This window comes from Crocodylus porosus, unplaced genomic scaffold (genome assembly GCF_001723895.1).
Source record: "Crocodylus porosus isolate Cpor-Errol unplaced genomic scaffold, CroPor_comp1, whole genome shotgun sequence".
In the NCBI taxonomy this organism is placed as follows: Eukaryota; Metazoa; Chordata; order Crocodylia; family Crocodylidae; genus Crocodylus; species Crocodylus porosus.
This window is the reverse complement of record NW_017728886.1, coordinates 247,764,723-247,790,393: the sequence shown is the minus strand read 5'-3', so window position 1 is coordinate 247,790,393 and position 25,671 is coordinate 247,764,723. Positions and strand designations below refer to the sequence as shown.

Here is a 25,671-nt window from a genome sequence, read left to right as displayed (position 1 = left end):
CATAAGAGTGGGTTTACCTTGCATATAACAATTTTTTGATATAAAAGGGTCATGGCATAAGAGCAAATTTGCACATACTGAACCCATATAAAGCAAGGGAAACCTGTATTATCCTAGACCAGTGGTTCTCAAAAAAAAAAAAAAATTTTTTTTGTGGACCACTTGAAAATTGCTGAGAGTCTTGGCAGGCCACTTAAACTTTTTTTGTTCTACAAATCAAAGCACAGCAATCATATTTTAATAACGGTAGTCTTACCTTACAAGTTCAGATATTCTTCATTTGTTCCGCAACCCTCCTGCTGACCACCTGAATGGAGCTTGTGGACCACAGTCTGAGAACCTTTGTCCTTGATTTAAAGGATGAGAATTGAATATGCCTTCTCCCTCCCCCTCCCCCGATGGTTTACTTGCACATGCACACGCACGCGCGTGCACATGTGTTAGATGTATGGAGAGTTCTAGTTCTGTCCTTAAATAAGTCATTACATGGATTCTGAAATGCGGCTATGGTCCTGCTTTCCATCTATGAAAAGCTGGGTCAGCAGTAGTTTGTGTCAGAGTATGAAGAGGTAGACCATAAGAGCTGCTACAAGGCTAAGGTAGCTGAAGTGGGAAAAAAAAGTGAAAGATTGAATGAGGATTTCTACAGCAGTAGAGTTCAATGGTGTTAGTAAATAGATCTTTGGTAAAATTACAGACGTGGGTGTATTAAGAGAGAGCACCATTTGTGGTCAAAGATGTTGCCAGGATAAGCAATGGAAGCAGATGGAAATCCAAGTTCTTCAAGGATAGGGCTCTTTGGCAACCTCCAGTGAAAAATAGCAACACTCAAAAATCATAGAAACAATTCTTGTAGACATAAGAGATGCAAAGAAGAATCCTCTTAAATATTTTCTGTTCTGCTTGTACAGAAGTATTTTACTTTCTCTGGTTTGTGGAAAAGAAAAGGGTCATGTAGAGTTGAGACCAACTTCTGCTATCAAATATTGCCACTTATCACAGTTTTTCTTTCTTTACAGGTTCATACCTTGTCTTGTAGGCAGCTGGGACAATGTTCTACGCCCATTTTGTACTGAGCAAGCGTGGGCCGCTGGCTAAAATCTGGCTAGCGGCCCATTGGGATAAAAAACTAACTAAAGCTCATGTATTTGAGTGTAATCTAGAAAGCAGTGTGGAGAGTATCATTTCACCTAAGGTAACTGTTTTACAATGCTATTGATGATGTTGCTGGTTCTTTGGAAACAAAGACCAAGCATGACTGAAAATCAAGTTAATATTCTGATTGCTTAACCTGTGCAATTCTTTTAAGATGTTGGAAATGGAAAGACACGTTGTTTTAAGTATGAAATAATATATGAATCATTCTGCTCTAAAGAGAGGCTTGGGCTTGTCACTGTTTTGTTAAGAGTTCTTCAAGGTATGGCTAGCTTTAATATACTTTAACCAAAGCAGGGTTTAACATCTGTGAATTATCTTAATATACTGCTTATGGAGCTGAAATGTGTTAAGTGGAAGAGCAAAAGGGAAAACGCAGCTACATGCTAATGCTTGACCATTCCTTACTGTCCTCATTGAAAACTATTGAAACAGATTGTACCTGAAAAATACTTGCCTCTGCTTTGTAAGGCAACTACAAAGTAGATTCCTTCTTATATTAAAAAGGGTTGATGAATATATGTAGTAGCAATGTATTATTATTAATAGCAAGTAAGTAACGTTATCTTCCCTCAAAGTAAGTCCTACATTGTTATATGGGAGCCTTGCTTTTTTTGTGGCCTGGGATGCTTTGCCTAATATTAAAGTACAGCTAGCAGAGCAAGTGTAAAACATGCCAAATGACAAAGTATGTCAACTCTTGAGAGAGAATAGAATGTTTTCTTCTTGCTGAATACCTACATATTAGAGGGAAAGCCTTTCAGCCCTTGTGCATTTATCTTGTCTCCATCATGTCAGAACATGTACAAATATAAAAACATGTCACTGTACAGACACTTGAATGCCTTACAGGAAAAATGATTTTTTAAAAAGGCCCTGAAGCTTCTCTGCTTAGTATTCTAATAGCTATAATGCTGTCTTCAGTTGGGATAGATGTTCTTGACTGTTTTGTTGCAGCTAATATGAGCCTTATAAAAGCTATGACTACAAACAGATAATAGATATAATGGCACTGCATATTTGCATGGTACTTTACAGAACTGACTGATTCTTTGCTTGCAAGAGTTCCTAAAAATGTCAGGAAACAACCAATTCAAAGGAAGCAGTTATGGGGTCACTAGAGTCTTGTGCTTCTTGTACCTTGGTGCTGATAAGGTTTGCTGTAAGCTTTGAGGAATCTTTTTTTTAGTAAGATTCTTGTAAGACTTCTGCAGATTTTAGAATAGCTTTTATTATGCATAATAAAAACCTAAGTTTCGGTAATTTTTTTTTTTTTTCAATTAGGATGTTTTTAAATATTCATCTTGGGATGAATTGGGGATAGTTCCACTTATCCTTTAGTAAACAAGCTGCCTTCAGCCTAAAAGATACTTGGAGAGAGAGTTTTTCCTGGTATTATAAAATCCATGCTTTCCCCGTACTGTATAAGGTGCCTGACTAGGTGTAGAAGTAGCACTGGGAGAGTGTTTAAGACAGGAGTGTACTTGTATATACAAGACATTTGTAGAATCCAGTCCTTGAATTATTTGTCCTGATTTATTGCTCTTAGCTTTTCTGACAGTCGGTCATTTTTTGGTGTCGAGTCATATACATTTAGTGAAAGGCTTATTTGCTTAAAATCCAAATAACTTTTATTTTAGTTCGTGGATGTCAGCCCTGTGGGCTGGATTCAGAGCGTGGAGCTATGTCGCTTGTAGGGCTACCAGAGCTCCTAGAGCCCAGGGCAGCTGCCACTGCCTACTTTCAGATTTCTGGTTCCACAGACCATAGGACTCTCCACAGGGTCAGAATATGAGCTGCAGGATGAGTGGTGCCGCTCTGGGAGATTTTTGTTTCTGTTTTCAATCGAGGCTGCTACTACTCATCCCACCACCATATTTCCAGCCTCACAAGCTGAATGACATAGGTCCACAATCCAAATTGGACACCCCTGTTTTAGTCTAATATTGTTCCACATCATATCTTTAATTCTGTGAACCTTTCCTTCATTACAGCTGCATTTGACTGTGTACTATTTGCTAACTTACTTGAAAATGATCGGGACATTTCAAATTAAGCCTTCAGTAAATGAACTAAAATTAAAGAAAAAACATTTGCTCCAATCCTGTTAACACCTGTTAACATTAGCTCCAATTCTGGTTAATACCAGATAATTTTGCCATATATTATAAACCTCAAATGGAATGCAAGCTGATTACTTTTTAAAGCATTTTGAAGAGTGCATGCTATATTAGGTAGATAATAAAAATATTTGCCTACTTACAAATGTAACCTCTCTTCCCCTCACTGCCCTGGCACTTTACTTCAGACTCTGCGTGCCCATGCGCTGAGCCCAGCACATGCCCAGAAGCGGCATCACGTTAATTGGACCCAGCTCACTCAATGTCTGTATAGATCAGGCGCTGCTTTTTTGGCACATTTTCTAAGGCTGAGTCAATCCATTATTAGATAAAAGGACCCTGCTGAAACACCTGAGCTATGCTGATGCTGCGGAGCTTGGTCGAACTAATACGCTGCTGCTTTTGGGGGAGGGGGCTAGTACACTTTACCAGTCTGTCAGGACTCTCTGTAACTATTTTTAGAAATTGTGAGATTCCTTTTGAAAGTGCAGAACACTTCATATCAGCTATTTTGGAAATAATGCACATCTCCCTATACTGTGCCTTGCAAGTTACCCTACAATGATCTTAAATGTGCTTAGTATCTATCATAGAAGACTCTAGTATGGCTGACTTTCAATGAGGTTTTTTTTGCCTAGTAAAATTAATGTTTGTAAATTGGATACATCTGTTCTTACTTGCTGATTGTAGTATATTTTCAGGTGAAAATGGCACTTCGAACTTCGGGACATCTTTTATTGGGAGTTGTTAGAATTTACCACAGAAAAGCTAAATATCTTCTTGCAGACTGTAATGAAGCCTTCATTAAGATCAAGATGGCTTTTCGTCCAGGTACTTGGCTTTACCTAAATGTTCCCCTCCAAAGGTTATGTTACTATAAATAGTGCTTTTAATAAGCAGGTATGCCATCCTGTGTCATTCTGATAAGAGCACCATGAGAAATGCTTGGTTCTTTTTAGTGTGGCTTTAGGTTTCCCTGTTGTTGTGGGGAAATGCACAGTTCTCCTTAAATGCCGTCTTGCATTTGGGTGGCTATGAGTTGTGCTAAGCCAAAACTTGCTAAAATGCTTCTTCCTTGCCTGCATTCCATCAGTCAAAAATTATTGCCTATGGCTTTGGCTGTTGTCAATACAGGCAACACACCAGGTGATATGGATATGTAATGATATTGCATGGTTGATGCCTCTCTTTGGTGTAAAAACTGTGCTTATTGGGAGAAGCATCGCAGGGAATTGGAACTAGTGGGCTGGCACAAGATCAGCTGTTGGACTGTGTCTGAAAGATGCATTGGGCCTGTCACTTCCAAACCAACAGCTGTTGCTTTTCTTGCCACTCCAGTAACAAAATTTTGCAGTGTCCAAGCCACCTGCTGATAGCCCAGTCCTGTCTTGTAACTTCCTACTCCAGCTGCCCTCTACTCCCATGGCTGGTTGCTATCATCACTGACTGTTACCAACAATGAATTTAGTGCCAAGAGAGAAGGGAGGGCTAAGGCAGCAGTAGGCTGCAGGCTGCAGAAAAACATGTCACATGCACTAGGTTGGAGAAAGGAGCATCTTGGGGGGAATGTTGGCATTGATGGGCCTAGCACCTACCCCTTCTGTGCCGCTCCCACTTGATGCATTTCAAGCTCAAAACAGCGGAATTGAAATGAAACTAAAGCCTTTGAAACAACTTTGAAACAAAACAAGGTAACTCAAAGTTTGGAAAGTTTCAAAACATTTAGAGTTTCAAAGCCAGGCTTACTGGCTTCAGTACCGGTCCCAACTGGCAGCACCTGTCACTTGGCAGGCAAATCAGGGGCATGCATACCCCCAGGAGGACTCCCCCAGGAGGGGCTGCAGGGGCTGTGTCAGTGCTGGCGGGCCCCCAATCTGCCTGCTGGCTGACGGAAGCCAGGTGCTGCTGCCTAGGGCCAGTGGGGCCAGGGCATATCAACCTGTGCAGGGACCCACCACCCCAATCCTGGGGTGGGGGAGGGTCCCCCCATGAGATCTGTCCTGGGTCCCCCACCCTCCTCGAGCCAGTGCTGGTACAGGGATTCGGGCAGCAGGTCCCCCCGCGAGCTGATCTGCCCTGGCCCCATGCTGGAGCCGGGTTCAAGGAGGGTGCGGGGCCCAGGGCAGATCAGCTCATGTAGGGACCTTCCCCCATCCTGGGATTGGAGCTGGGGGTCCCTGCATGAGCTGATCTGCTCTGGTCCCAGCTGGTAGCATCCCACTCTTGTCAGCTGAGCTGTGCTGGAGTCCTCCTGAGGCTGCGTGCCCCTGATCTGCCTGCCAGGTGACAAGAGCTGGGTGCTGCTGCCTGGGGCCAGTGGGAGCAGCAGTCTTCCCGGCACTGGGTGTGAGCTGTGCCCAGCACTGGTCTGTCATTTTGGCAGGCAGATCAGGGGCCCACACCCCTCAGGAGGACTCCGGTACAGTTCCCGCAGCCCTCCCAGGTGTGCAGGCAAGCCCTTGATATGCCTGCTGGATGAGAGGAGCTGGGTGCTATCACCTGGGACCGGCAGCAGCACCGATCTCCCTGGTGCCAGTCCCATGTAGCAGCAGCACCTGGCTGCTTTCATTTGGCAGGCAGATCTGCAGCACAGAGCTCTGGCAGCCCTCCCGGGGGTGCAGGCAAGCATTTTGTTTCCCCATAATAATCTAAGGGCAAAACATTGAAACAGTGTTGAAACAGCAAAACAGTTTCGACAAAATGAAATGAAACAGTGCTTTTGAAACTAAATGAAACTCAAAACAAAACCCTGTTCTGTCAAAACAAGTCGAATTGGACCAGTGCTATTTCACACAGCTTTAGTACTTATGGTGTTATACAGCAGCTGACCAGGGTGTTTTAAAGATCTAGATTTTGACCTTTTAAGGCACCTAATACTCTTGTAGTTCTATACCTTAGTTAGCATGCTCAGAAGCACTGAATGTTGAGTTGACTTCCTGCCTGGTGAAAAGTGAGGATGGTGGAAATATTGTTGTACAGAGATCAACGCATAAAGTTTGCTAAAATTCAGCATTGGTATAGATACAGGAACTTACTGAGTGGGATCCTTTTCAGGTGTTGTTGATCTGCCTGAGGAAAATAGAGAGGCTGCGTACAATGCTATCACCTTACCTGAGGAATTTCATGATTTTGACCAGCCACTGCCTGATCTAGAGTAAGCTTACTTTCCCTTTATTTATTTGCTTGAATTTAATAATTAACCTGTTTAAGACTATCAGGACTTAAAGACTAAGCATTTCATGTGGCAATTGATTCAAATTCTAATATTCTAACCTGGGATGTGCTAGAATTCAAATGCGTAGACAAGCAGTTGCATTTTTATGATTACTTGAATCTAAACTACTGCTTAATTGTGATAGAAGAAAAAAATATTTTGCAAGCAAATATGGTGAAGATGTGATGTATAGGTTAAGTAAATATCTTTGAGCATAATCTTTCTTCTGTAGGAAGGAAACGACTTTGGGAACTGTCAAGGCACCCAAAACAAATGCTGTTTTTAGGTTGATGGCCACTTTCTAATAATTTCAAGTCTTAATCACTCAGTATCAAAACTTTTTTCTTATAATGGACATGATGACAAATTAAGTATCCAATTGGAAATTGTGGTTACCTCTTTTTAAAATATTTACATTGGGGTATTTTTTGGCCTAGATTATTCTGTCCTTTGAAGTGCTAGAACAGGGGTCAGCAACATTTTTGGCTGGAGTGCCAAAAACACCCCAACCCTGACCCACACCTTTAATTGGTATGCCAAGGGCAGACTGTGAGGGGCCCAATCATTTTTGCCAGTGGCAGGTGCACACATGCAGGTGCACTTGCAGTTGCTACTGGCATGGAGCTGGTGCCAGGGCTCTGGAGCCTGGCATATCTGTTTACAGCTTGCCTGCCACATGCTGCAGCTGCCTGGAGCCTGGGACACCTGTCAAGAAGCCAGGAGGCTGCAAACAGTTGTGCCTGGCTCCAGAGCTTGGGCCAGGCTCTGTGGTGGCAGTTGCATGCGCACTTCTCTGGGTGTATGGTGGGGGAGGGGCTGGGGTTGCACTGCCCCAGCCCCTTCCCCACCCTGTGCCCTGAAGCATGTGTGCAACCACTGTTGCCACAGAGCCTGGCACACTTGTTTAAAGCTGCCTGGCTGCAGCCAGCCTGGCCTCTGAGCAGCTGCTGCCAGCCATGGAATCCAGGCTGCTTGCAGCATCCTGGCTGCCTGCTGCGAGCAACCCAGGCTCTGTAGCTGGTTGTGGCTGCCCAGAGCCCAAGCTGGATGTGGCGTGCCCAGCAAAATGGCCTTGTGCCATGCTCTGGCATACATGCCAGGGGTTGCCAACTGCTGTCTTAGACTGTAAATTGCTTTGCCACTATTTTTCTTAGTTTACAGTTGGTTTAAACGTGACATGCTTTAACTTAAAATTAATCCCATTTAAAAAATATTTAAGTTCATAGCTGCATACTAAAGCTTGCTGAATATATTAAATTGCTGAATCTCGTAAATCTTTTTTTGAAGCTAACATCAGGAATAAATCAGCAATACCTAAATTGAAAATCCCTTTTATGATGCTGACAACTGTTTGTTTGTTCTTCTCTGGACACTGATTGCAGTTTAAGGTAGCACTCATGGAAAATCCTAAAGTTCTATGTGGCTCAGTCATACTGAGCCTATCTTTGTTTTTAAATGTTAAATGAATACATTTGTACAAATGCACGACATATATTGCTGGAAACAGACCTCATAAAGGAATATGTCTGCTGGTTTAAAGAATTGTAGTTTATCTGTAATAGACAACTTTGAAATTATATTTTCTGTTTTATTTAAGCGATATTGATGTGGCCCAGCAGTTCAGTTTGAACCAGAGTAGAGTGGAAGAAATTACAATGAGAGAAGAAGTGGGAAATATCAGCATCCTTCAAGATAATGACTTTGGTAAATGCTTTTCTGTTTAATAGTGTGTGAAGCTAAGTTTTCACTAGCTCATGTGCTAAAATTAGATTTTACAAATATTGTTGCAGCCCTGCTTCTAACTGAACAGTTGCAGTTATCACAGAATGAACTTTATGTGAAATACTGTTAGCTAAATATTAGTCAAACATTCCTATAGGGGAGAATGTTAAACCTTCACTTGACTTTATTGGAGAAGGTTTTTTTAAATAAAAATCTTACCTAACACCCAAAAAAGATGCAACTGTCTTTTATAGTAGTAGCGGTATTCATTTGAAGGATTAATGATTATTTTATATTGCTTATATTTCCTCTGCTATTTAAGCATGACTGTCCAAACTATTAGCAACTGTGTTTTTTCTATATATTTTCATTGCATTAATAACTTCTTGTTATTAATATTAATTAGCGACCAACATGGGTTCATTAGAAGCAGGTTCTGTCAGACCAACCTGGTCGCCTTCTGTGACCAGGTCACAAAAGCCTTGGACGTGGGTGTCTCAGTGGACGTAGCCTTCCTGGACTTTAGGAAGGCCTTTGACAGTGTCTCTCACCCCATCCTCATTAAAAAATTAGGCAGCTGTGGTGTCAACGCCTACAGTCAGATGGGTTGCAAATTGGCTGGAGGGCTGCACCCAGAGAGGGGTGGTGGATGGGTCATTTTCCACCTGGAGGGATGTGGGCAGTGGGGTTCCTCGGGGCTCGGTCCTTGGGCCTGCACTGTTCAATATCTTCATCAGCGATTTGGACAAGGGTGTGAAAAGCACTTTGTTCAAGTTTACAGATGACACTAAGATGTGGGGAGAAGTGAGCATGCTAGAAGAGAGGGACAGGCTACAACTAGATCTTGATGGGTTACAGAGGTGGACAGATTAGATTAGGATGAGTTTCCATACTGACAAGTGCAAGGTGTTGCACCTGGGGAGGCAGAACCAGCAGCATACCTACAAGCTGGGGAACTCCCTTCTTGTCAGCACAGAGTCAGAGATGAACCTTGGAATCCCTATTGATTCCAAGATGAACGATGAACATGGGGGGACATGGTCAGGAAAGCTAACCACATTGTCATGCATCCATAGATGCATCCCGAACAGGTCCAAGGAGGTGATCCTCCCCCTCCATGTGACGTTGGTCAGGCCGCAGTTGGAGTACTGTGTCCAGTTCTGGGCGTCGCACTTCAGGAGGGATGTGGATAGCATCAAGTGGGTCCAGAGGAGGGCCAGTCGCATGATTAGAGGGCAGCAGGGCAGGCCCTAGTAGGAGAGGCTACAGGGTCTGAACCTGTTTCACCTCCACAAAAGGCTGAGAGGGGATCTGGTGTCCCTCTGTAAACTTGCCAAGGGGGACCAGCAGGCAATGGGAGAGTCCCTGCTCCCCCAAGCACTACTGGGGGTAACTAGGAATAACGGCCATAAATTGACTGAGAATAGATTCAGGCTAGATGTCAGGAGGCACTACTTCACAGTCAGGGTGGCTAGGATGTGCAACCAACTTCCAGGGGAAGTGGTGCTTGCCCCTACCCTGGGGGGTCTTCAAAAGGAGGCTAAACAGCCACCTAGCTGGGGTCATTTGACCCCAGCATCCTTTCGTGGCCATGGCAGGGGGTTGGACTAGATGATCTGCTTAGGTCTTTTCCATCCCTACCAACTATGAAGCAGTGGCTGAGAAATACTTAGGCAGCTGAACAATTATAATGGTGTATGTAACTAACTGAAACTTGTCTGTTGGTGTATAATTAAAAGTGTCTTAACTGAATCAAAACAGGAAAAATAATACATTTGGAAAAACATCCAAAAATGAATTCTGTGTGTGGAGTTGAATAGAGCTCTGTTAGTAGTTATCAGTAGCCTACTCATAGAATTGATAGACCTCTGTAATATTGTTCTTTCCCTTTTTCATTAAACAAATTTGGTGCAAGGAAGTTTTAAAATGAAAACCTCTTCTAAGACAGAGGACCTGGTTGCATTTTAAATATATTGATGCTGCAGTGAAGCCAACTTCAAAATGAGATGCTTAGAATATATTCTACATGAGAAAAATGACTGTTCAGAAGAGAGAGGAGAAAGCTGCTTCTATAAATCAGAACTAAATATCACTGAAGAGAATGTAGGTGTAGACTAATTTACCTACTACTTTAAGTGACTTTTCAGTTAGAGTAAGGAGCAGTACGAACCATTCATTTTTGTGAGTAGAAACACTTGTAGAATTGACCTATATGGTGATAAATTGCAATAATAGGACTGAAAGTGTTAAGCTGAATTCCTAGGTAGACGAAATAATCTCTTCATCTATAACAATAATAATAAATGTTTTTACAGGTGACTTTGGAATGGATGATCGTGAGATGATGAGAGAAGGTAGTGCATTTGAAGATGACATGTTAGTGAGTACTGGTGCTTCCAATCTCTTGCTGGAACCTGAGCAGAGCACTAGCCATCTTAATGAGAAAGCTAACCACCTAGAATATGAAGACCAATACAAGGATGACAACTTTGGAGAAGGGAATGATGGAGGAATATTGGGTATGTTTGTAGTAGTGTAGTAACTTGTTTTTATTTTATATTGCCTCTCCTTGTACTTGAATTATAAGAACTTTTGGGATGGGGGATTTTTTGAACATCTACATCGTGTTTAGTAAAAGGGCCCCTGGGTGCTACTGTAACCTTGTTAATACTCTAAGGTAAGCACTGACTCTCTTTTTAAAGAGATCTGGATAAAAGTCACTTCTCATATTCAAAATACTCCGATATGTTCATGTATAGTTTTGAAAGAGAAGCTAGTATGCAATTCCCCTGGCACATGTAAGCCTCTTGGATGCTTAGCAGTGTCTTTAATTTATATGTTGGGAATATTACTGGATCCTTCCTTCCCTCAAATTCACAGTCACTGTGAAACCTTTCTACGCTGGACTTATAATCTTTGTATGGTACATAAAAAATTTATGCGACTGAATAATAAGAATGAGAGGACTAATAAGGCTGACATAAATGTGTGACAGATAATTTGTCCTTGTACTATTAATTAAACGCCCTGCCAGAGTTTGTTTTGTAAAATATCCCAACCATCTCCTTCCTTAGTTTTTATGCTTCAAAAAAAATAATGTAAAGCATATAAAAACTAGGTTTAACAGCATAAATATAAATGATACAGATTTTTAAGTGTTACCAGAGTTTTGTTCATTTATATTTGTAATTGATTCTCTTACATCACTATTTCAGATGATAAACTTCTCAGTAATAATGATGGAGGTATCTTTGATGATCCACCTGCTCTCTCAGAAGGTGGAGTCATGATGCCAGAACAGCCTGCCCATGATGATATGGATGATGATGATAATGTATCAAGTAAGTGTTTTTAATCTAGGACTACTTCTAGTTCAAGATTACTCGGAATGTTGTTCCATAGCAAAGCATTTATGTGCTGATAGTGTAAAAAATATGAGGTGAAGCTGTTGATTTTGTTTGGAGATAAGGTAGAGGGCTCGAGGATCTAAATGTTCCAATTTACAATCCAGTGCATCTAATTCCTGGTTTTATTTTGTAGTGGGTGGACCAGACAGCCCAGATTCAGTAGATCCAGTAGAACCGTTACCCACAATGACGGATCAAACAACACTGGTTCCAAATGAAGAGGAAGCTTTTGCTTTGGAGCCAATTGACATCACTGGTGAGTAAGCTACTTGGAAGCTCTTTGCTTGAAATATCTGCAATCTTAACTAGGAAAATCTTGGCTCACTAGAATGGAAATAAGTCTGCTTGTGTTACCACTAACTTAGTTTAACTTTGTCCTGCTTTCCCTTCAGAATGTGAAATTTGTTTTTTAATCTCCAGTAACTTTTATCTGCTGCATTCCTTGGAAAATATGCGGTACCGTACCATGTACTGGATTGCAATAGTTGGACCATCTTGTCCTTGCTCAGTCCCCTGTTAAAAAAGAACATAAATTTGTCTGCTTATACAAATGCTATTAATTGCATGTTGGAAATATTACCAGCTTGATGTCTCAGACCAAGATAACCTGAATATTATAATTATATGTAGGAGAAAACTGTTTACAGTGTACATAACACTGTTGTGAATTGAAAAACTATCATTCTGTGGACTTTTTTTTGTTCAGATAATCCTTGAAAAACATTGATATTATTCTCTACTAGTTTAGTTAATAATAAAATACTTTAGATTTTCCTAATCAAAATGATTTCATAGATGTCATAGATTTGAGCAGAAGCATAGCTTATAGTAAAGTCCATGGGTAATCAGTGAAACTATTCACTTACATTTGCTTTCAGTGTATGAATCATTAAAAATCAGTTGGTAGTAGATTCCAGTTTCAAAGCACTGTTTGTATATTTTACTTGGTTTATTAATAATAATAATAATAATAATAATAATAACTGCCTTTTCCTAAATAAGAATCCCTTCAATTTCTGTTTTAAAATCATGTATGTGAACTTGTAAGACTTTAAGTCTGATGTAGTAACCAGGATTTTAAGCTTGAATCTTCTATTTCTCTTGTCTCAACAGTCAAGGAAACTAAAGCAAAGAGGAAGAGAAAACTGATTGTAGACAGCGTGAAGGAGTTGGATAGCAAAACTATCCGAGCCCAATTAAGTGACTATTCTGATATTGTCACCACTTTGGACTTGGCACCTCCCACCAAGAAACTGATGATGTGGAAAGAAACTGGGGGAGTTGAAAAACTTTTCTCTCTGCCTGCTCAGCCTTTGTGGAACAATAGATTATTGAAGGTAACCAGTACTTCTGGGAGATTATCTTAAAACATGAAATACCATAATGGAAGACTAAAGTCAATTAAATCAATGCTCTCTATAGTGAGCAACACAATGCAATAACAGCATCTGGTAGATTATGTATTTCTGAGAACTTGCCATGACTGAAAACAAACTACATAGTTGCCCAGGCATTAAAACACACCCCCCCCCCCCCCCCAAAATGTATTTCAGTGCATTTCAGTTGCAGATTAAATCTTTAACAAGCTCTTCTTGAAAGAGAGAAGACTAGAGGGGAGAGCCTCATAAGTAACTCATCTCTTAAAAAAAATAATTACGAAGAAAAAGTAAGTAGTAGTTGCAGTATTGGAGAATGATCTGCAGTAGTGGTTTAACTTGTTTTCTTACAGCTGTTTACTCGGTGTCTAACGCCTCTTGTACCTGAAGACCTTAGAAAGAGAAGGAAAGGTGGAGAAGCTGATAACCTGGATGAGTTCCTTAAAGATTTTGAAAATCCAGAGGTACCCAGAGAAGAACAGCAGCAGCAACAGCGGGATGTCATCGGTTTGTGATTCATTAAACATGCATTTCCTTTCAAAGATTAATTTTTCACTTGGGGTTGTGCTTTACATTTAAACTACTAAAACGAGAACAAAGTTGTGAAGCACTAGGTCCTGTAATTACTTACTGTGTAGCCTGTTAAACAGTCAATAATCACTTTCTGTTAGAATCTGTTCTTCTAAAAACAGAAGTTCAGTTTGATCCAACTGTGTCCAGTGAATTAAATGGATTCTAAGGGTGGGTCAACATACATACCTTGACTCTTTATTTAAGTCAGTGCAAACACTATGATGGAAAATTTGGACCTAGCTGTTGTAAACTGCAAATGTGCTGCTGAACTCCAGTCTGTTAGGCTTCAGAAACAGCAGTGTGATCACTTTTTTTTATATCCCAGGAAGATCAAAATATCTATAAAACCTTTTTTTAACTTGTCATAATTTGTAGATGAACCTATCTTGGAAGAGCCAAGCCGCCTACAAGAATCCGTGATGGAAGGCAGCAGAACAAATTTGGATGAATCTGTAATGCCGCCCCCACCACCTCAGACAGGAGTAAAGCGCAAGGCTCAGCAAGTGGAACCGGAGCCTGTGTTACCTGTGAGTCAGATTATAGTGCCCCTGTTTGTTCCACAGGTGGATGTTTTTAAATGTGCCTTCAACCCCAAAAGGAGAGCATGTATCATCCCATGCATGGCTGTCCTTATTTAGAAATAAATGGTATCTTTTGACGGGAATATCCCGGTTGTATTGCATAGTGAAAGGGGAAAGATGAGTGGTGTTCATATCACTTTTGTGTTGAACTGTTTTGGGTAACATTTGAAAAATGTTCAGTAAAACCAACACCTTTTCCCTTAAAAATGAAATGGCAAAAAGCCTAGTTTATTCAGAAAACAATCTGCAGAAGATAAAATCTGTTACTCAGGAAATTGTGAAGCCTTTTCATCATGGGAAGTAACGTGCAAACATTTTTCTGTTAAGGAAAAAGCTGTTACTATGCTAAACGGACAAGCTCTTATCTTTTAAATGAAAGATGTTTGGACTCTTTCCATGAGAGATGCTTCTCTAATGACTACATGCTCATGAAGTAAGCTGAAGTAAAAGCAAATACCTGCAGCCATAGTACTGGTATGCCCCTGTTCGGATATAAAGAGGGGTTGGTGGGTTCTTTTAGCTCTGATTTGTCCAGGAAATCTCTGAAAGGAAATTGGGCAGAGCCCAAAGCTTGCTCTTCTTCTCACATACTTAATTTGATCTTTTGAATATGGCTCACTCTTTGCTTTCAAAGAATAGCAGAAGGTAGTGGTGTTGCCCACATCTTACAATGGCTTAGTAGTTAGAGCACTAGTTTTGGAAGTGGAAGACCTAGATTCTAGGTCCTTTTCAAACTAGAGGAATTGGTCACAAAGTTTACTTTCATGAGCTCCAACAGCTTGTGTACTGTTAATCTCTCCTATTTGAATCCGTAGTGGTCTGAAGCCATGATGGCAAGTTTCATAGGGCAAGACTGAGAAATTAAGTGTGTCAGTGTAGTTTCCAAAAGTGTGAGGTGATTAAGGAGTTAATGTACCAATTTTAAAAATGGGGATGAGGAGACTCTCTTGGAGGTGGGAAAGGGAAGAGAATCCTGCATTTTTAAAATTGGTACATTAACTCCTTAATCACTCACACTTTTGGAAAATACCATTGGTTAATATCAGTTGTCCCATGTTTTTTACAAAGGGTACCATGGTGGTTCTGATGTACCAGGGAGGCATTCCCTAGTCAGTTAACCAGGAGTTTAATGCTGCAGTGCATCTAGGATTTTAAAGCCAATGCGTGCATGCGTGAAATGTTGTGTTCTGGAATATGATCAGTAGTATGGATCAAACAGAATCAGCAGTGCTTAGCCTGCAGCGTTTGTGGCACAAGTGGCATGAGCAGTTTGTGGCACGGTAGCAGATTGGGGAGGGAGCAGAAGGCGGAACAGCCGATAGGGCATGGGGGGTTTTGGCAGATGTGCCACAGACTAAGTTGGCCTGTACTCACCTAAAGTACTAAGCTGGGAAATCTACTTTTGTTTTATTGATTTCTAGGCTCAATAGAATCTTAGGGGATTTATGGAGAGCAAAGCAAAAATACTTGGATCTTTGGAAAATGAATGAAAGCTAGGTTGTTTTAGTTCTGTGCCAAACAGTATTTTATTAATTGACTTTCAATACTAAAAGTATCAGTCACTGAAGTTTATATTAAATATAAAGATCCCCAAATCCCATTTAATTTGATATCTCCTTTATATATTTTCAAAAGCCTCAACCAATGCCACAGCTGGAAATGCCGCAAGTAGAAATGCCTCCAGAAGAGCCTCAAAACATATGTCAGCTAATACCAGAGCTGGAGCTCTTGCCGGAGAAGGAAAAGGAGAAGGAGAAAGAGGAGGAGGAGGAGGAAGAGGTAGGAATTGAACTCTTTAAGACTAATGCAGGCTAAATTTGTTTTTAAACATTTTTTTTCTTTTCTGTTTCAGACCACTAATAAATGGAGGTATATTTGTCCACTTGAGAGATTATAGAAACAGTGCGTGAAAATTGCAACTGAAACTGAAAAATCCATTTTTAACCTTCATTTGTACAGTTTGTACAGACTTAATTACATACGGTTTATAGTTTGAGAACTGGAAAACGTTTCTTGCATTGTATATATTCTGAGTTTAGCGGTGTCTGTTTTCATTTAAGGTGTAAGGCTTTAAGATTTAAACTTTCTAAAAGCAAGCTTTTATCAAGTAGAAGCACAAGTTATGCCTTATGAATGTGAAAATAAGCTCTTCACTAGAATTTTAAATAGAGGTGCACCCATATATCGGTCTCTGTAATTGGTCTCTCTTTTTTCTATCCCTTTCTCCTGCCTCTCCCAAGGCAGTCCAGTGTTTTCCTCATATTGTACAAAGTGCTTCTTTGGAATATAGAGCTTCACTTCTGACAGCTAAGCTGCTTTTTCCTGAGAATAGGCAGGATGCTTTTGTAATTGCAGTCTGAAATTGGACAGAGATTCTGTTCTGGTTTTGGCACTTGTAAGACTTCTGTCTCTTAAAGAAACTGTATTTTTCTGTCTGTTTCATGATTCACAAAACAAGAATCATGAATTAGCACGTATGTTTGGAAAGTACCTCTGAAAGGTACTACAAAAAAGTTAAGGGTATTGATCAGTGCTAAAAACTCCACAGTGTGTCTAAAGCCATTCTTTATTTCGTATTTAGATTTATGGAATGCCTATTTGACAAATTCCCATTTCTTGGCATTCTTTGACTGCCAGCTTGGCAACCGTAAGAACAAGGAATAGCCTTTTTTTTTTTTTTGTCAGTTTTTTTTATACCTGCAGGATATTTTTATTGAAATAGAGATTACATTAGAAGAAATATATGGATTTCTTATAAGTCGCAATATCTTAGCCTTACACATTCTTCACTGCCTTGAGGACAGCAGCGCTGTAGGGATACAGAGAAATACAGATTCCACACTGAGGCACCTACAGGCTTGATATTTACGTTTCACATGGCTAGTGAATGTGGCTTTTTTCTTTTGTTGGTTGCAGGAAGAAGATGGTACGGGGGGTGATCAAGATCAAGAAGAAAGAAGATGGAATAAAAGAACTCAACAGATGCTTCATGGTCTTCAGGTATAATGCTACATTTTTATAAGAATATAATTAGTGCCATACTGGGCCAGACCAATGGCCATCTAGCCCAGTATCCTTTCCCTGACAGCGGCAGGAATGGATGCTTTTGTGGGGGGAGCATATGAACAGTATATCTAGAGTGATTTATCTCTGTCCTACCCTCCCTGGCATCTACCATCATTGGTTTAGAGGTGTCTGTGAGGATAGCTATCAGACGGACCAGATTTAGGGTATTAATGAAGGGGCTGGTAACCCTTGGCACACATGGCCATTTTGCTTAGTGCACTACAGCTGGCCTGAACTGTGGCAGCTGCTGCCGGGCTGTTCACAGCAAGTGATGGGGAGGCTGCAAGCCCTGCTCCAAGCAGCTTGGGTTCTATGGCACGGAGCCTGGATTGGATGTGATGGACAGCCGGGATGCTGCAACTGGTGCACTGAGGTCTGCAGCCCTTGCCTGACTGGTGGTGGCAGCTGCACGTGTATCTCGGGTAGACAGCGAGAAAGGGGCCGGGGCAACGCAGCTGGTACTCCCTACTCTTCTTCCTCCATCCTCCCTGTGTGGAATGTGCCAGCTGCAGCAGCTCTGGCTTCCAGGACTGCAGCCTATGGGGCTAGGGAGGGCCTAGCTCCTGCTGCAGGTGCTGCTTTTGCCCTGGGCTCCCCCCCCACACGTTTGAGTGGAGAGACAGCACAGGTAGCAATCGACCTGCCACAGTCCTGAGGGGCAGTGCTGCCTGAGTGGGGGCCCCACAGGCCCTGGACTCGGGGCAGTACAAGAACAAGTAGCAGTGATGGTGGTGGTGGCAGCAGCAGCTCTGCCCCTACACCATGCTGACCTGGCAGCTGCCTCCTCCCTGTTGCCAGTGCCTACCCTACTGCACTTTTCCCCCCCCCATGTCCACCCTGCTGCTGCTGGGGAGGGAGGAGGAGATGTTGCTTATTCATGCAGCAGTGAAAAGCATGTGTGTGGGGGGGCAGGTGGGAGGCATGTCCCATCAGACTCTGTCCCTAGTACAGCACCCCCATAAGGGGGGCAAGAAGGGATGTGTGCACCCTAATCCCAGCTGCCATGTACACACTACATGCAGCGGTGGAGAGCAGCAGGAGCCTTCCCCTGTCCTGCTTTGTGCCTTCCCCTCCCAGCCCCCAAGTACAGGGGCAGCTGCTTCCCTTGGGTGCCCCCTGCCCTGCTCCAGGTTTTAGTGCCACTCCTTCCTCCCTTTGCTGGCTCCTCTCAATTCCTCCCCCCACCGCCAAACTCTAGTACAAAGGAGTGGGAGAAGCCTGGAGCTTTTTCTGGTAAGACGGATCCGAGAGCAACAGCATCGGGAAGGAAAGAGAAACCACATATATCATTCCCAAACAGAAGCCTTGCTCTTCCCCATTCATTGCCGGTGGTGGCTTCATGTGGGCCTCTGGGCAGACGGCAGGGAAGGGATTGGGGTTGTGCTGCCACAGCGGGGGTCAGGCCCTTTTCAGCTCCCTTGACCATCTACCCCGGCACGTCAACATCTTCCAAGTTGAGGTTGTATGTTTTTTGGCACTCAGCCCAAAAATATTGCCAACCTGTGTATCAATGGATCCATGAATGTTGTCTAGACTCTTTTTTGAACCTAGTTATACCATCTGCCTCTACAACCTCTTATGGTAATTTGTTAATTATATGCAGGTTAGTTTTAAAATCTTCTCCAGCTAGTAAGAGTGGGTGCCCACTAGTTCTAGTATTTTTCAGACTTGAACAGCAGTTTCCTATTTACTTTGTCCATGCTCTTAATGATTTTATTAGACCTCTATCATCATTTCCCTGATCCCAAAAAATTGTATAATTTGGAAAATGCTAATAATATTGTGTGAATCTGGAGCAAATTAATCCGATTTATCTAGAGTCAGGGATAGCATCTCTGTTTGTCCCTCTGGCCAGCAAAATGCAGGCTCCACATGAGCCACTAGGAAAATATTGTACAGGCAAGTAAAGTATCTTTTTTAAGTTTAGATTAAAGATCACAAGGACTTCAGACTTCTCAGAGCAGAATTTCTGATCCGTTTTGGAAGGCTGCATGGATTGAGTTCTGTTAACTGAGATTTAAATACAACCTCTCCCCTGCTGTTGGGAAGCATAGTTGATTAGTTTGGTCACATTTGATCATGCACAATCAAACCTTGTTACTATGTCTGAAATTTAACTCCTGTTCCTCTTAAATGATAGAAATATAGGTTCTGATCCATTGATTAGTTACGGTGGTAACACTTAGCAGTTGTATCGCAGGCAATGTTTCCTCTAAGGACCAGTGGTCTATGAGCACGGCGCCTCGGTCCGGCATGGGACACTTACCAAAGGGGGCTGGGACCAGGGGCTGGGGCCGGGAGGCAGAGGCCAGGGGCAGGAGCTGGAGCCTGGCATGGGCTCCCCAGCTCTGGGGAAGTGCTCTGCTCCCCTGCATCAGAGCTGAGGCGTGGAGCACTTCCCTGGAGCCGGTGGAGCCCTGCCTTGCCTCACCTTGGGGAGGAGCCATTTCCTGCCCTAAGTGAGGCTCTGCCGGCTCCAGGACACTGCTCTGCTCCCTTGCCCTGATTCCACATGCCGCCTCGCTCCCTGAGGTGATGAGGGGGGAGCGGAGCACTGTTCCGGAGCCTCACTGGGTCAGGCAGTGGGCCTCCTCCCTGAGGTGAGGCAAGGCAGGGATGGAGGCTGGCACAGGCTCTGCTGGCTCTGGGGATGTGCTCCGCTCCCCGGCCCTGATGCGGGGGAGCAGAGCACTTCCCCAGAGCTGATGGAACCCACTCCAGCCTCTCCTGGTGTACGGCCACACTTCTGGTTGTGTGCGGCCACGTGCACCTTAGAGGGAACCTTGATCACAGGCATTTAGTACACAGTGGTCTGATAGTACGACTAGCTGAGGCTTGAACTGCTTGATGCACCTTCAAGAAGAAAAAGAAATTGTTTTTGCTTTCCTTCTCTTGATATGAAATCTCTAATTTGTTCTTCCTGGCAGAAAAGTAGCACTCGGATCTGTAGTAAAGACCACTTCAGAACCACCGAGTACTGGGATAGAGACTTAATTTTTCCCATAATACTGCATGGAGCCTCGAAGCTTGGAAACCACCATTATTCCAGACTGGTTGTTGCCTATGCACTCAAGGCTAAAGCTGCTAAAACTCTGACAGTGTTTGAATGACTTGCCAGCATTGGCCCTTCTTGGTGTGTATATATAGAACTTTTACTTTTGTTTGGCATATTGACTAACTTTGTGTTCCTGTTTTGTGTCGTCTTTTCCAGAGAGCTCTTGCTAAGACTGGAGCAGAATCTATCAGTTTGCTGGAGCTGTGCAGAAATACAAATAGAAAACAAGCAGCAGCAAAATTCTACAGTTTCTTGGTACTTAAAAAACAACAAGCTATAGAGCTGACACAGGAAGAGCCTTACAGTGACATCATTGCAACACCTGGTCCCAGATTCCATATTATTTGAGTGGTGAGATGCAGCAGAGCTAGTGTTAATTTCACTAGTGCGTACATATTGCCCCATGTGTAGGGCCTACAGATTTAGAAAATTTTGGATTTTATTGTCTGTACAAAGTCCTTTTTCTTTTTGGTTTTTGTATTTTACCACTTCTGATTTTAGTGACACTGCTGGGGTGGGTGATTTTGAGTTTCAATTGCAGGAGCAAGACGAACAACTCAAGGACCCAGAGACGAAGATTGTTTTAAAGATTCAGAGCAGATGTGTGCAATATTGGTGCATGTCATATTGAGTAACAATGGAAATGACTTGCTATAATTTGATTTGCTTTATTCAGTAATGATATTTTAACCTGCACAAGTAAACCTGAATAGCCAATCTATTGTCTCATTAAAAATTTTGCCAAATTTGTCCAAAAATGTCAGTCTGCTTTCCATGCTAATGATTTTTTTTTCCTTGCCTAGATCTTTGTCAGTATCTTCCTTTGTACTATGGGTGGTGTTACAGCTGCCGGTATGAATGGTAGTGCCTCACATGTTGGCTTGTTGTCACTGCATTTTTTTGCAGTAAGATCTCATAGCCTTTGATGCTAAAGGGAAACAGGTGTCTCTGGAAAACACTTCTTCTAATTGATCTTATTGCTTACAGAAAGGACAGACCACATATTGAACTTTTTAAGACAAAACATTCCTTTTTACTTATCGTTTTCACTGCGGTCCGCTACTGGTAATGGCTAATTACTATTAATAGGCAGCAAATCAAAGTTTTAGTCATTTCATTTAAACTTTAAAATATCAGTGTTGTAAAGCTATATACAAAGTCCATACTTTTAAAAACAGTCTTCTAGATTGTAAATTATCTGATCTTTTTTTAAAATTCTTTTTTATTAAACAGTTAAAGATGAACATAAGAGAAATTGGACAAGTTGCCTTATAAAACTGTTTAATTTACACACCACCTATATTGAAATGGCAGCAAACTAAATATACCATACAAGCAGGCATAGTTCCATTTAATAAAACTAATATTGTGTAAAGTGTACTAATGGCTCTTCAGATATATTTATGGTTTTAGTATCAGTTTTCCAATAATGCACACTCGTCTGTTCAAAATGTATTTAACAGCTTTGCAAAAGTCCTATTTGGTTTTACTATAAGGAATGAAGCTTTACTGTTAGGACCAGATAGCACAACAAATTATGTGAATATGTTGATTATGGAAACACGTCTTAACTTTTTTTTTTTTTTAGGGCAAAATTAACACTGAAAGTTCTGGTTTTAATGTTGGCACTTTTGTGAAATGATTCTTTTTTGGGACTGAAATTTCAGTGTATAATCAAGTGTAAAATTATGTGAATGTTTTAAAAATTGAGACTACATAATGACCATGTTTTAATAAACCTTGAAAAAGTTAATTGTATAAAATAGTTATTGCAGCTTTATTTTCAACATGATGTGCCTGTAAAACCATGGTTTTTCCCCTTTGTAAAAAGAGACATTGTAGATAACTTGAATGTTTAATTATAGAAAAGGTCATTAGTTTCTTGTTACACATTTTGTTAGTCTGTTTTGTTGCTTTTCAGGGTTAATATTCTTGAAAATAGTTGATGCTGTTATGTATAACTTTTCTAATAAAAGTTGTGTTATAAGCTGTTATATATTAGTGCTGTATCTTGTTTGAACACCTTTTTTCCATGTTATATTAAGGAATTACTATTTATGGCTGGCTTATTTTTGTATTTAGAAAATGTAGCAATGATGAAGTCCTTTACATAAGAAAGCTGAATGTTTTAAATAGAGACACCTTGCCACTAAGAAGGAAGGTGTTCTGTCTTACTAGACATGCTGTCTGTGTTTTCCACTCGGGTATTTATACCAGATATGTTTGAACTCTAGAATTGAACAAAAACTGAAAAAATATTTTACCTCAATTTCTATTCTATCTCCTTACCCCAAAAATGAATCCAAAGTTGAATCTACCTGCTTTAAGAATTGCCTGAATTTATGGATTGTGCAGTACAAATACTCCTTGTAAACCTGAACACTTGGATCCAAGCCTATAAAAGAGCAGGGCTGCCCAGCGCACTTTGTGTATTTCATTTCCCCCAGCGCACTTTGTGTATTTCATTTCCCCCAGCGCACTTTGTGTATTTCATTTCCTAACTGTCTCTACACTGAAGGGACTTCACTGTACCCGAAAAGCTTAATTTAGGTTAGGATCTTTGCATGTGCAAAACTTATTTTCTCCATGTTGCACTATTATGTAATCTCAGTTCTATCAGCAATAGCTATATCGTGCAAGATGCAAATGCTGTTGTCTTTTTGGGAATGTTTGAGCTGCTGGTTCAAAAGTATGGACTAACGTAGCTAGATAGCCAGGAAACTTTATAGCTTTATTTAATTGGCAAACAGCAGCAGCAAGCCGCTTAGATCCATTCCCTCTCTTGATGAAACTCAGAATATACTGACTTTGGGAGTATGAGGGGGAAGAATCTTGCCTCTGAAGATTGCAACAGTTCTCCTCAGACTTTGATGCACCAGTGCAAGCTGGAGGTTTTTCTGCATTGTCCTGGATCCAAACTCTTCTCAGCAAAATCACTGGGGAAAGTGGTAACCAAGTTTCAAAAAAAACATTTAGGATGCTAAGTGATGATCATTCTGACTTAAGACTAGAATATACTTTCCTCTTGGCATTTATACATAGTCTTGGGTAATGGATGGAGATCAGAGTCCTAGAGAAGTGTATTCTCTGTTCCTGCTCATTACACGAGCCTGAAATGTGGTGATATGCAATGAGGCTACCTTATTAGTGTGGGTTATGGCTAGTATTCTTTTCATTTTCTTCTAAGACAGGCAGTAACCAATGCTGTCACAAAGATGTCATACTTGTAGGAGTTAACCACCTAGATCATTGGTTCTTTTTAGACTCAAGGCACCCTTGGACAGACTTTAGACTCCATGGACAATGTCAATTTTTAGTTTTCACACTTTTTTTTGCCTTTTTGAAAACAGTTTTGCTGTTGTGAAGACCTCAGAGAATCCAGAACTATGGATTTCTATTTTAAATTTCTGGGTTTATCTTTTGGATCATGGTTTTTAAACCTAACTGCTAACAGTGTGGCACCCTTGAAAGAATCTCAAGACACCCCAGAGGGTCACAGCACCCTGGCTGAGAACCACTGGCCTAGATTTTGTTCTGTATGAGTTCATAAGTTACACTCCTTCGTATTTTCTTGGCTTGGCTGAAGAGTATCCGCTTTTAAAATCAATAGTTTAAAATTTGTATATATGCTGTCTCCTATCAAAGGGAGTTGGTTTGTTCTTTTAGATAGATCACTGAAGTAGTATTAAGGCTTTTCCAATTGTTCTTTTCTATCACCCTTGGAAACATCCTTTTTCTTACCCAAGAGCATCCTAGCCATAATCTCTCCAACTCTTGTTGAGGTGACAAAGAGCCATCCACCAGATGAAGGACAAAGTATCTACCTGGAGCTCATGCAATCCCTGCCAAAATCTTCAAGCAGGGAGAAGAGGAGCTCACATGGCTGCATGCAAAGAAATCCCAGATGACCTTAGGGACACCATGACGTGAGTCTTCAAGAAAGGAGACTGGTCCAACTGTAAATTAGAGGGATCACCTTGCTGTCTACCACAGGAAAGATAATTGTGAGAACTCTCCTGAACCCCATCTCCTTCCATTTCAGAAGAGCTCCTGAAATTTCAGTGTGGATTTAGGGCATCAGCAGGCATATCTGACATGATCTTCACAGCTCTCCAGCTGCAGGACAAATGTTGGGAACAATATAAACCTCTCTACATGTCTTTTGACCTCATGAAAGCCTTTGACTCTGTCAGCTGAGAAGTGCTGTAGAGGATCCTTATGAAATATAGATGCCCACCAAAATTTATCATCATTCTTTGCCTGCTCCATGACAGCGAGCAAGGGATGGTTCTCAGTAACATGTCTATCATAGATCCCTTTTTAGGTTAAAACAGGAGTTAAGCAAAGCTGCGTCATCACTCCAACACTTGATGTTCCTTGCTGCAGTGCTACATCTGACCACCAACAAGCCTCTAGTTGGAGTGGAACTAAACTACCAAATGGATGGTAAGCTGTTTAACCTCAGCTGACTGAGCCAAAACCAAAACCACCCCAACCTCAGTCACTGAGCTCCAGTACATTGATGATGCTGTAGTTTGTGCTTACTCAGAAGCAGACCTTCAGGCAATTGTTGACATCGTATTTATTGAGGCATACAAGAAAAGGGGACAGGCTTAATGTTCACAAGACCGAAGTCCTTTGTCAACAAGCTCTTAATGAGCAGTCCTCAGGTCTTGTAATTCAGATTTATGGTGAGACTGGAGAAAGTCAGGTATTGCCTGTACCTCGGAAGCCATCTCTCAGCAGACTGTCGTCATCACTAAAGAAGTCCAACATTGCCTCAAATGTGCAAGTGCAGGCTTTGGAAGCCTGAGGAAATGAGTGTTTGAAAATCATGACATCAGATTTGAAGCCAAGCTCATGGTTTATCAAGCAAGCATCATCCCCACCTTACTGTATGGAGCTGAGATGTGAACAGTGTACAGGAGACGCCTCAAGTTGTTAGAGAAGTACCATTTAATACTGCCTGCAGAACTTGCTGAGGGTGCACTCTATCCTATCTTCTAGATCATTAATGAAGATAATGAGCAAAACGCCCAAGGACCAAACCTTGCAGTATTACATGATACCAGCTGCCAACTAGACATTGAGCCATTGATCACTACCTGTTGTGTCTAGTACTCCAGCCACCTTTCTATCCACCTTTACAGTCCATTCATCAAACCCATACTTCCTGTGGGAGACCATAGCAAAAGCCTTGTTAAAGTTAAGGTATAATCTCCCATCTCCATAAAATAATAGCTGGTATCCTCCTAGTGGGAAGCTATAGTAGACTCTAGTAGCGGGGCTTCCCTGCAGTGCATTGTTCAAGTCCACACCCTCAACTACAGACTGCCTTTTAAGGTGATCTTGGCCCACAAGAGGCTGATGAGAATAGGGACTACACTGGATCTAAGCTGGAA

General features: G+C 41.6%; 1 protein-coding gene across 1 annotated transcript; it reads left to right on the top strand.

The window, feature by feature from the left end:
* The first annotated feature begins 1,019 nt into the window (after positions 1 to 1,019).
* On the top strand, positions 1,020 to 22,263 carry RAD21 (RAD21 cohesin complex component). Its single transcript, XM_019552149.1, has 13 exons — positions 1,020 to 1,195; positions 3,977 to 4,106; positions 6,330 to 6,429; positions 8,087 to 8,193; positions 10,527 to 10,730; positions 11,427 to 11,552; positions 11,752 to 11,874; positions 12,732 to 12,955; positions 13,348 to 13,501; positions 13,943 to 14,094; positions 15,784 to 15,927; positions 17,065 to 17,148; positions 20,426 to 22,263. The coding sequence occupies exons 1-13, from the start codon at positions 1,052 to 1,054 to the stop codon at positions 20,615 to 20,617; spliced, it is 1,884 nt and encodes a 627-aa protein (XP_019407694.1). The 5' UTR covers positions 1,020 to 1,051; the 3' UTR covers positions 20,618 to 22,263.
* The last annotated feature ends 3,408 nt before the right edge of the window (positions 22,264 to 25,671 follow it).